Source organism: Trichoderma reesei, assembly GCF_000167675.1.
Source record: "Trichoderma reesei QM6a unplaced genomic scaffold TRIREscaffold_5, whole genome shotgun sequence".
In the NCBI taxonomy this organism is placed as follows: Eukaryota; Fungi; Ascomycota; class Sordariomycetes; order Hypocreales; family Hypocreaceae; genus Trichoderma; species Trichoderma reesei.
In genome coordinates this window covers 1,257,988-1,269,590 of record NW_006711152.1, presented here as the reverse complement: position 1 = coordinate 1,269,590, position 11,603 = coordinate 1,257,988, and the positions used below count along the sequence as shown (strand labels likewise).

The window sequence follows — 11,603 nt, the reverse complement described above, 5'->3', positions numbered from 1 at the left end:
CAGGTGTCAAGAAAATTACTCACACGAAGGGCCATCTCGTGTTGATGCAGGGTACCTATGACGCATTTCAGGTGGCTTCATCATATGCGCAGTTATGACTGTTTACCCATTCCTTATCGATAACAAAATTCCGCCTTGCCCGCCCCGCCTTGTCGAGCCACCACCATGTAAACAGCGCCGATGACTCCTGCCACAACTCCAGGCCTAATTTTTCCCCTCCACCCCTCGGATGAAGATTGTTTTGGCTGCATTCAGGTCTCTCCGACCCCTTCGGCCACTGTCGCAACTACAAAGACCACGAATTGCGACTCCTCTTTACCTCAGAATCCCCTCCTATCACTCACAGACACCGCCTGTCGAAATGGCTCCCAAGACGAGGTTCGAGCTCAAGACCGCCAAGGGCACCAAGGATTGTAAGTTGTGACTCTTTTCAGGAGAATCGAGAATCGCAAATGAACTCCAAGCTTACTTACCCCACGGGAGTGGCAAGGACATGGTCATCCGAGACAAGATCTTCAGCACCATCACCGAAGTCTTCAAGCGCCACGGCGGAGTCACCATTGACACTCCCGTCTTCGAGCTCAAGGAAATCTTGGCTGGCAAATATGGCGAGGACAGCAAGCTCATCTACGACCTCGCCGACCAGGGCGGTGAGCTGTGCTCGCTGAGATACGACCTGACGGTCCCCTTTGCCCGTTTCCTGGCGATGAACAAGGACATTCAGAACATCAAGCGCTACCACATCGCAAAGGTCTACCGCCGAGACCAGCCTGCCATGACCAAGGGCAGGATGCGAGAGTTTTACCAGTGCGATTTCGACATTGCTGGCAACTATGACGCCATGTTGCCCGACGCCGAAGTCATTCGCATCATCACGGAAGTCTTTGAGGGGCTGGGCTGGAACGGCGCTTACACCATCAAGCTCAACCACCGCAAGATCCTCGATGGTATCTTCCAGGTCTGCGGTGTCCCCGAGGCCAAGATCCGAACAATCTCTTCCGCAGTCGACAAGCTCGACAAGCTGCCGTGGGCGGACGTCCGGAAAGAGATGACCGAGGAGAAGGGTCTGGCTGAGGATGTCGCAGACCGTATTGGAGAATGGGTGGTTCTAAGAGGCCGCCACGATCTGCTCGAAAAGCTGCGCAACGATGAGAAGCTGTCGGCCAACGAGTCTATGAAGCAGGGCATCGAGGATGTTTCTCTCCTCTTTGAGTATCTCGAGGCCTTTGATGCTTTGGACAGGGTTTCATTTGACCTTGGCCTGGCTCGCGGTTTGGACTACTACACCGGCCTCATTTATGAAGTCGTCACTGAAGGCTCTGCCCCCGAGGCGACTCCCGGATCGGAAGATGCCGCAAAGGCATCCAAGAAGAAGTCCAAGGGCAAAGGGGACGACGAGGACCGATCCGATGACCCCACCATCGGTGTCGGAAGTGTGGCCGCTGGCGGTCGATACGACAACCTCGTTGGCATGTTCTCCGGAAAGAACCAGATCCCCTGTGTCGGCATCTCCTTTGGTGTCGACCGTATCTTCTCCATTACCAAGGCCCGCATGGCAGCGGACAAGTCAGTCGACCAGGTGCGAGGCAATGAGGTCGACGTCTATGTCATGGCGTTTGGAGGAAAGGGACTGGTCAAGGAGCGCTTGGAGATTTGCTCAAAGCTCTGGAAAGCCGGCATCAAGGTAAGGACTTCTGCTCCATCATTAACACGCAACCAAGGCTAACTAAAGGATGAAAGGCCGAGTTCCTTTACAAGACCAAGCCGAAGATGCAGGCTCAATTTAAGGCTGCCGAGGCCAACAGCGTTCCTTTCGCCATCTTCATTGGTGAAGACGAGCTGGCTCAAGGCAAAGTCAAGATCAAGGAGATGGGCCTCAAGGATGGACACCCCGAGAAGGAGGGTGTGCTGGTGGACATGACGCGCATGGCGGAAGAGCTCAAGTACCGGATACAGCGCAAGCGGGATCTGGAGAGCATCACGATACAGGCTGAGGGCCTCAGGGTGGTGGACGGTATCAAGGGCGACCAGGCAGCCAAGGCCAAGGCCGCGGAGGTGGTGGAGGCTCCCAAGGCGGAAGAGACCCCAGCGGCGGATGCTACCGAGACCCCGGCTTCATAGACGATGCTTACCAAAATGAATTGATATTTGGCGGCCCGCGTGCAATGCAGCAATTTGGGCAATCTGTACACGGCATAATGTGGACTTTGCAAGGTGAGGGTCGTTGCAGGGGTCGTTGCAGGGAATAAGATGCTCGCTTGTACTTTTGCACGGGATCAAGTCGGCCGCAGGACCGGACTTAAGTTGCTCTAGACGACTTGCAGGAGCCTTGGTGTTTGCACTTCGTTTGATATCATAGCGTCCTTGTTGTCGTCGAGATGATGCTTTCGGCAACAGGTGTTATATAGTAGTATCATGATCTAGTATGTACCAACTTGACTCGACATGACAAATACCGACACGGCCTACATGATATTAGCATGGTTCTTCTTGTAAACGGAAACGAAAGACAAACAAAGAGTCAGTACATGCCGGCGAGACGTATGGATCGACTTGATCTCCGTTTATAGTGTTGTTGGTCTCCCACCCATCTGTCCGTGTTGGCTGGATTGTCGATGGAGATGTTTGTACAATGTACGTGAACTCGATCCAACACGATTCTCGATCTGGAGTTGGTTGAAAGGCAAAAAGACATCTCAACATGTTATCTCGCAGATGGCGGCTTACAAGCAAGATGATGGAGCAGCAGTGCAACTGTGGCTCACCGCGGGGCTGGAGTTCTTATCTGGCAGCATGTGAGACGGACAATAAGATGCCCAATGCAAGCCGTCACATGGACTCATGCTGTGACCAAATCATCATCATCGTGCCTTGATGCTACGCGAACGACGTTAGTGCGAACAGGCAATGCATGCATGCAGTCGAGTAATCTTCCTGCAAGATGATGCATTGCATATGCGGATGCCTTGCTCAAAGAAACGCCAATCTTTTTGCAGCACAGGGCACCCAGGCATTATCGGAGCAGGACAGATTGACAGGCTGTAATCTAAACAAGCTCTGGGTGGACAATAGTCCAAGGCTTGTTTCGAGATTGATCCCACCTCAACGCCACGTTTTACCAGCGTTTAATCTTGGAAGGGGCCAAAAAAGACTTCTTGGGGTCTCCGCAGATGTGGTTCATCACGATAAGTGCTGATCTCAATGCTGTGAGGTGCTGATAAGCATTTGGTGGGGGGGAAGTCGAGATTTGCACGTCGTACGAGTACTGATGAGCTTCCCATCTGCCGTACCGAAAGCATCAATATGAACACATTGTTGGTGGGACGATGGGTTACGCAGACTGAGAATTTTGAGTAATAGGCCTACCGCTTGTATACGGTGTACGGTGATACCGAGCACAGAAATCACACGCCACGCCAGGTGACTTCGTGAGCCCCCTTGAATGGCAACAACTCGACAGCTGAGAGAACATGAATACGAGGCACAACACCGCACTCACCAAATGCGAGGCAAGCCAGCGCAGACTTGGCATGCTGCAGCAAATCAGCATTCCAATAGGGACTGTGGAGCGGACAGAAAGACTTTGACGACCGACGAGCACGGCTTCCTAGGCCGACTCACGGACGGGCCATGGCTCGGAAGGCAGTGTGCATTGACGGACTTGGTACGAGATGTAAATGTTGCTCGCACAGGTAAACAACGCGAAACAAGAAAAGGGTGGCGTTTTTTTTTTTCTCAACCTCTCTTGTCTCACGAGTTCCTGATATGCCCGACCAAGTGGTGCCGTCAAGTTCTCGGCTCTTGAAGGTGCAGGGATCCGGCGGCCGGTGACTTTTGGGACGCGATCCACGGACGGGTCTCTCTGGCTTCCGCGCCCTTTTCTATTCTTCTAGCCGGCCGTTGGCGTTGAAGTTGGACGTTAGTAGAACGGTGGTGCTATGTATGGCGGGACACGTTTGGGTCCTTGTTCGGGTCTGTTTGCTGCCGAGGTTCGGATCTCCCATTTCGTGTCTTTTTGCGAGCTGGAGTCGGATGGAATGTTAGTCCAAGTCGAGTGTTATTCTGTAGAGGTATCAAGTACACGGACGACGACGGCGGAAAAAAAGCCTGTCCGATCCGGTGACTTCTTAACGTGCATACGCGCGCATTCCACAAAAGCTGCCAAAAAGCGAGAGACACGGCCTGGTGGTTCCTGCTGGTTCTCAGTGTGGGATTGTTTGTTTCATCAGTGCTGCGCCGTTGGGGGTTAGCGCGGCAGTCGAGTTGTTCCTGCCTTGGTTCTGACGCAGGGCTCCATCGTACCTGCGCAAAATCGCTTGCTGGATTCCGATGGCAGAAGGCGCGAGCGCGAGTGCGTCTGCACTTTCCAACTCATACAGGTCGTACCTACCTAACCAACTAACCTAGGTAGTAGCTGGTACATGCCACGTTTGTCACGGGACTTTTAACGCATAAGCATGGATGCTACCTTACCGTTCATACCTGTACCTGAGCTGGAAGGCGCTGACTCAACTGTAAGATTATTATCGAGTCGACAGCAGCCTCATCGCGGACGGCAGCAGGCCTCGTTTCTTTTTGCCAATATTCCATCATTTCACCGCAGCAGCTCATTCCCGCAGGAGCCACAATTTCCTCGCAAGCAAGGGCCCGGGGAAGCGGGATCAGGGGCAAGGGTCCGTTAGCGTGGCGCCCAGTAGCCTGCCAGAACGGCCAACTGGTACGGCTACCGCATCAGAGAGGGCTTGCAAGGTGAGTGTGCAAGGGGGATAGGGGGGAACTTGGCCAGGGGAGTGTCCAGGTGCTAACCTTAGCAGTACGACCTGGACCGCGCATCAGCTCCTCTGGACGGGGTTCTCACCAGGCTCCTGGGTCTGTCTATTGTGACGGTGCTGTGACGGTGTTGTGGGAGCAAGAAGACCGCGGCATCAACAACCGCACAGCAAACACTCGGCGCAACAGCATCGAGAAAGAGGGCATAACATGGACCGCTAGCGGAGAGAGAACATCGACGTTGCGCCAATTGGAGGGGAGAACAGCCAAGGTGTAGCAGTCAATACGCAAGGGGAAGGGAAGAAAGAGAAAGAAAAATCATCTTCCCGAGGTGGCGGGACGCTGAACCCTCTGGGGACCCCCCCGGGATGCCGGCAGGTCTCTGTGCTGCGTCTGCCAGTCTCAGTTGAGCCCGAGCTTCTTCCTCTCTTATTTTCTTTTTCTCTCCCTCTGTCACGTACGAGTACTCGACTGTTATCGCCAGTTACACAGCCATTGTGCAAAACACTCCCTCCTTCTTTAAGAGCACAGTCTCCAGTCTTTCCCTCCCTTGGCGAACCGGTCTTTTCTGAACTCGCGTTTCTGCCCGCCTTCCATCTCTGCTGTCTTGCATTGTGCCGCTCATTTCTTCCCTTTCCTGCCTCTTGATATATCACGAATTTCCTTAATCACTACGTACTCGCGCCGCGACTCGAATTGAGTGGATTTTCTTTTCCGTGAATCTTTACTACTCTTTATTCACGCCACGCTCTCTGCCTCCTCTCCTAAGTCTATTCCTTACATATCTCATCATCTCTATATCGGATATACCAACACGCCTTGGGGACCTATCGATTTACCCTTTCTCGACTACAATTCCAAGACAAGACAAATTCACGAACGGAGGACCACAACCAACTATCGACGTTCCCTCATTCCTCTGCCGTGGCGACCATTCTCTTCATCAACTGGCCCAATCTTCGTCAGCCTTCGAAACTCATCCGCAAGATGCCGGGACTTATCCCCCTCCGTATGAGCACGCTCATTCCAGCTTCCAAATATACATACTCTATCTCAGAAGGGAAATCCAACCAGACATACAATGATAGATCCTGGAAATCGACGCCGTCCAGACCGCGAGAAAACGAGGAGGATCGGCGCACAGCGCGACAACGGACAACTCCTGCGCCAATCGTCGCCTCTAAACCAACCCCTTCAACGCCTGAGCAGTGGAAGAGAGCGCTGGGCGATGTGAAGAGAGACTTCAACAACCGAAAGTATCGCCAATGCTCATTGCGATGCCATGAACTGCTCGGCGACATCAAGGACTCAGTAAGATATATCAAAGAGCACATACCTTCTGTTTCAATATAACTAACAAGCAATCCTTAGAACAAGCCGGAGACAGCATGCCTCATCTACATCCGCTTTTATGCGGCTTCTGCCCTTGAGATGCAGGTCCGCTCACTCCCACCCAACTCTCCGCACCGCACAAAGCTGCTCTACCAAGCCCGCGATCACTATCGCGTCGCCGCCCACCTCATCAGAGAAGATGAGGCTACTAAGCGACGTCCCTCCTCTCGCTCTCTCCCCTCGTTGACTAGCCACCACACTCCTTATGGCTCAGACGCCTCAATCTCCACGGTCTCTACCAGAATTTCCTCTTCCTCGCTATCGATCAGCTCCCTCGATAGCTGTTTGAAAAGCCGCAACAGTCGACCTAAGCCGAAGAAGCGCGTCGCTTTCTGTGACGTGCCGTCTTATGAGCCTTCTCACGAGCCAGCCTACGAGTCTAGCTATGAACCCATCGTGCGCCCAGACTCTCCTACCCTCGGATTCGACGACGACTGGGGCGTTCGCCAGCCGACTCCGGAACCTCTGGCCCTCTACTCTCAGCCTCTCCGGTCCAGCTCCGGGAGGCCGCAGTTCCCACTCCCTTCCCCCACAAACTCCGAGTTCAGCGTCGTCCAAGATGACGATAACTATTACGATACTCCCGCAGCTGCGGACAGCTTCCTCCATGCCCGCTCCGTCCACCACTACTGCACCGTGCTTTCGGACCTGCAGCGGCAGATCGCCTCTCACCTGGAATGGTTGGAGCGCGACATTGCCGCCGCAGAGAACCCCAAGCCCACGCCTGCCCTGAGCGAAGAAATGCGCGCTCTTGAGCTGCAGACGCGGATCGAGCGGCTGAGGGCCAACGGCTGGAAGCGACAGCGGTTCGACTTCCGCAAGTACGAAGCTCTTCGAGAGAACGCCTTGGCAGATATCAACTGATATGTTTAAGGAATTGAACAGATCAAGTGTAAAAAGTGTGTACAAAAAAGAGAGAGAAACAAAAACTACCATCGCATAGAATATCGGTGTTCTGTTGTCATTTATCGCTTGGACATTGCATTGGGCCTTGTTTCGTTCGGGTTATCTGGCTGTTGGTGTACATTACTGTATTGCTTTTGGAGCTGAGGCGAAAGGGGGCACCGATAGACATTGTGGATGGGCTGCTTGTGTTGCTTTTCCGGCGCTCGTGGGAAATCGCATGGTTCTGCAGCTTAGACAGTCTCTAGAGACAAGAGTAGGACAAAGAGTCACTTCTCTCAAGCAGCTTTGGCTGCCTTTATATAGTGAAGGATATAAAGCAAGTATCAGAAATTTTACTAGGCAATGCTGCACAACTAAAAAATATAAAAAGTATTGTCGACTGGGAATGAGTCTCAGATCCATATTGACCCCATTCAAGCCCAAATCCTTCTCTTGCTCTCGGCCGTAAATAAGTAAAGAGGCGTCCCTTTTTGACTATTCCTTTCAATCGTTGCGAATGGCTAAACAGGAGTATCCAACCATTAGGAAATCCAACCGGGGAAGTAAACCAAAACAGGCAACATAGGACAAAGGAAGTTAAGCACGCAAACGAAGAGACTTGTCGTCTGCTCAAGGTCAAGATTCACTGTTGAAGCTCTTCCTGTTGGCCTGCTTGACCAGATCCTCATCCGTGATCTCCGCCTCCTTCTTGGCGGCATGGTCTTTGATGGCAGCCAGGGCCACGGAGCGGAAGAGGGAGCCATCCTTGACCTTTTCCCGCAGCACGTTCGTCTTATTGGAGGGGGCTGCGGGCTGTCCGGGAATGGCCTCCTCGGCAGCGGCCATCTCGTCGCTATCCGAGTCGGACTCGACGTCTTGCAGCGCGGCGATTCGTTTTCGGAGGCTGACGGCCAGGATGGCGTGCTTGAGCTTCGCGCGGGCCTCGCGAGCCTTGCGCAGTTCGGGCAGCAAGTCGTGGTCGGTGGCGTTCTTACCACTGAGCCAGATGTGGCCGAGTGCTTGCTATAGTTTCGCACGCACGTTAGATTTGTTGCGAACGAGAGTCATCGTGATTGCTGAAGATGGCGGAGCTCTGGACTTACCTCTGCTGTCCACCTGCTGTTGGGATCGGGAACGATGAGGCAGTTGATGAAGTCTTTGGCATCCGCGCTGACGTCTTTCCAGTATCTCTCGTGGAAGATGACAGACCCCCTGGTGCACTCCTCGAGCAGATCCTGAAGGTTCTCGCTGCGGAAAGGGGAGTATCCGCAGAGCAGGGTGTAAGTGATGACGCCGAGAGACCACATATCCACCGGCTTTCCGTGGCCCTGCTTGGCCATGACTTCAGGGGCTGCGTAGCCGAACGAGCCAGCCATTGTCTTCAGGGTCTCGTCTTTGCTATCCAGCGTCTTGGCAATACCAAAGTCGGCCAATACCAAATCGGAGTCTGGGTCCTGTGTTACATAGATGAGGTTCTCTGGCTTCAGATCTGCGCGAGCCCAGTTAGCCTCCTGCGTTCGATATGCAATCAACATCGAGGGAGGGTTAGGGTTGCCCAACTCACCTCGGTGAACAACATTGTTCTGGTGAAGGTAGGTCACGGCGTCCAAGACCTGCTTGATAGTCTGGGAGGCGTCCTTTTCGGTGAATTTGCCCTGGTCGCAAATTCGGTCGAACAGCTCTCCACCAGTGGCGAGCTGAGTGACGATGTAAAACTTGTCCTATGTGCCGCCAGCAGATGTTAGTCCCGTCTCCCTTCTTCATAGGTACTGGGATCTTGATCGCCCAGAAAAGGGCAGAAAACGCACCCTCGACTCGAACCAGTCAACAAACTTGACAATGTGAGGATGCTTCAGTCGCTGAAGGAGGTTCAGCTCGTCGTACACCATCTGCTCGTTGCCCTTGACGCTCTTCTTCAGAATAATCTTAATGGCCACCTTGCCGGTAGGGCCATCAGCCTCGCGCACGACACCGTATGTGCCAGCACCGAGGGTTCGTCCGAACCTGTACTTTGCTCTGTATTATAACATCGGTCCGTTAACGCTGAGTTCAGTGCCGGTGCTGTCGGAGGCTGGTATCGTACTTTTTCTCATAGCTCTCGGGTTGGCCATGGAGGCGGTTTAGCATGCCAGCGACTACACCCAGAGATGGCACTCGTTAGCAACTATTCGTATGTTTTGCGCTGAGGATCGATAGCCCCGGTACGGCACAATCTGGCGCATCGGCAGGCCTCCCTCTCCTTTACCGGCGGCGGTGTAAGGGAATTGCGACTTACAACTCATCTTGAAGTCTGGCGGGGTATCTGGACACACGAGGAGCGGGATTCAAGCCAAGAGTTGGGATTCGAGCACAGGGAGCCGGAGCCAGCAGGACGCCAGTGAGAGCTGTCCTAGGAAGAACGGTCCGTCTGAATTCAAGAACCAGAGAAGCAGCGGCCAGAGGGAGCCGAAGAGGAGAAGGCAAGGAGGAGCGACAAGGACAGCGGCGACGGGACGAGGCAGAGCTGAAGGAGCTACAGCGGCTGAGCTGAGAATAAATACGGCCTCGATGCAAAATACTCCTTGAGAGTTCCTCCAGCAGCCCCTCATCAGGTCCCTTCCTACTGGGCACAGGTGCTACTAACATCAAATCGAATGGAGACCGGCCGTCAGCCATAGGGGCACTAGCTCTGTACATAGGGATACTTGGTGGAGAACGGACATGGGGGAGGGAAAAGACGTGTGGGCGATCCGTGGCCTGCGCTGCTGCTGCTGTATGTAAGGCTATTTTGCATGTGGGTTGATACCTAGTAGGTATCGAGAGCCTGGCCTGGAGGGGGGGCGAGGCCGTCGAGGCGGCTCGTAGGTACCGCACAGGTACTCGTACTCTGACATGGCTGGTGGGTAGAAGCGTCGCGGGAGGGGCAGCACCCCTATTGAGCACCAGAAGGCTCGAGCTGCCTGCCTTGTCAAGTTCTAGGTATCTTGCAATTGCCGATTGACTGGACGAGGACAGTCGAGGCTTTGGTACGGTGAGTCCAGGTTCCTGTTGCAACTGCAAGTGAAGAAGTTCTCGAATTTTTATCCTGGAGACAGACGGGTTTAGACAAGGGACGAAAATGCGCGTGAAGAAAGCAGTCCATGCCTCATCAACCATGTAAGTGCTCTCTGTTGGGCTTCTTTTCTCGAGCAAACCGGCAACCCCCCACACGCCAAATGTATAGGTAGGTAAGGTTATTACAAGGTAGTAGAGTGACTGCCCGACTAGTATTGCGATGCAAGGGCACAATCCGCCAAGGAGGGACTGTTGCTCATTATCTCGCGGCTGATTTTTGTGGCAGTGCGATGTGAGACAACAATGCCCCTATCCCAACTATGTATTCCCTCACTATTCAGTCAAGAATCCTTTCCACGTTGAATTGGAAAAGTCTCTCTACGGTCTTGAAAATCCCCAAACGGCAAAACACAGCCAAGATATCGGGCCGGCAGCAGCTTTTAGAGCCCAAAGTCCAAAGCCCAAAGCCGGTCTGGAGGCGGCCAAACCAGCGCACGCACACCAGCCGATGCAATCTGTTGCCGGCCGGGATTGGCGCCCTTCCAAGCCGTGAGATGTGACAGGCGGCCTCCGCCGCACTCTTCGGGATGCCCAGTGCTTGTGCGGTTACCGGTTCAGCCAAGGCGCGTCCGTGATGTCTCATCGGCAAGCAAGGTTGTATCTAGGGCTGATTTGTTCGTATGTACTACATATCGTGGCTTACTCGTATTGCAGTAGAGCGCAACGGCTATATTCAGCGGCCTCATGGGCGGGTCGCGTGCCTTGATCGGATAGAAATATTCCGCGCGATGTGATGTGATGTGATGCTGCTACTGAGTGAAGGCTGCGGTCTGGATATTGATGCCTCCCGGCTACCTCGCCTGTGAGACGACGTGGAATTGCTTTCATGGTCAAACTGTGTGATGAGGAGATGTAACCACCTGAAGGATTCAACATTGGTGAAAACCCTCTGAGAAGCTTGCATTATCGAAACAGTCTGTTATCATATGTGCCTCTTGTTGTGCCATCTTTCTTAACAATGCGCCTCCACGACAGCATCATGATGCTGTTGTATTATCGTTCCGTTTGCTCATTGTATCAGCAGTACTCGGTCATTGATACGTGTTCATTTCCGGCGAGTACTATTCCTTACCGTACAGACAGCCGCTTCGAAGCAGCTGTCTTATGTTATCATCACCTGCAGTGCTACTGGATGACGTCCTTAGTTTTCTAATGTATTCCACAATCCGAAGAGGGAGATCTTGCGAGGCGTTTCCCAATTCTGCCTTGTCAATTTATCGTTAACTCACTTTTTTTTGATACAAAAGACAGTACCTATGGGAGAGCCAACTGTTCCCTTCAAGATTTCTTCCTTCCCTATCCTGTTAACACAGAAGATCACCAGACGGCCTATCTTCTCGTCGTCACCAGTAGAACTATTAATCAGAGAGACCAACTCTCCAGCACCACAATGGTGATCCTCTATCAACTACATGTACCTACCTTAGGCTCGAGGTGAGGTAGCTGCATGCATCAGCTCTGTT

At 53.2% G+C, this 11,603-nt stretch overlaps 3 protein-coding genes across 3 annotated transcripts; 2 read left to right on the top strand and 1 right to left on the bottom strand.

Annotated features, from left to right (window-relative positions):
* Window positions 1–262: 262 nt before the first annotated feature.
* On the top strand, window positions 263–2,129 carry TRIREDRAFT_121051 (histidyl-tRNA synthetase, class IIa). Its single transcript, XM_006963883.1, has 3 exons — window positions 263–413; window positions 480–1,684; window positions 1,741–2,129. Exons 1-3 carry the CDS (start codon window positions 362–364, stop codon window positions 2,119–2,121), a joined length of 1,638 nt encoding a protein of 545 aa, XP_006963945.1. The 5' UTR covers window positions 263–361; the 3' UTR covers window positions 2,122–2,129.
* Window positions 2,130–5,757: 3,628 nt separating this feature from the next.
* TRIREDRAFT_105631 (uncharacterized protein) lies at window positions 5,758–7,026 on the top strand (the record flags this gene model as incomplete). The annotated part of the gene is made up of 2 exons (XM_006963882.1): window positions 5,758–6,081; window positions 6,142–7,026. 2 exons carry the CDS (start codon window positions 5,758–5,760, stop codon window positions 7,024–7,026), a joined length of 1,209 nt encoding a protein of 402 aa, XP_006963944.1.
* A 657-nt stretch (window positions 7,027–7,683) lies between these two features.
* Window positions 7,684–9,545, bottom strand: TRIREDRAFT_76522 (Calcium/calmodulin dependent protein kinase; the record flags this gene model as incomplete). The annotated part of the gene is made up of 6 exons (XM_006963678.1): window positions 9,323–9,545; window positions 9,131–9,182; window positions 8,856–9,063; window positions 8,612–8,768; window positions 8,151–8,536; window positions 7,684–8,070 (listed from the first exon to the last, which is right to left on the bottom strand). The coding sequence occupies exons 1-6, from the start codon at window positions 9,327–9,329 to the stop codon at window positions 7,684–7,686; spliced, it is 1,197 nt and encodes a 398-aa protein (XP_006963740.1). The 5' UTR covers window positions 9,330–9,545.
* Window positions 9,546–11,603: the final 2,058 nt, after the last annotated feature.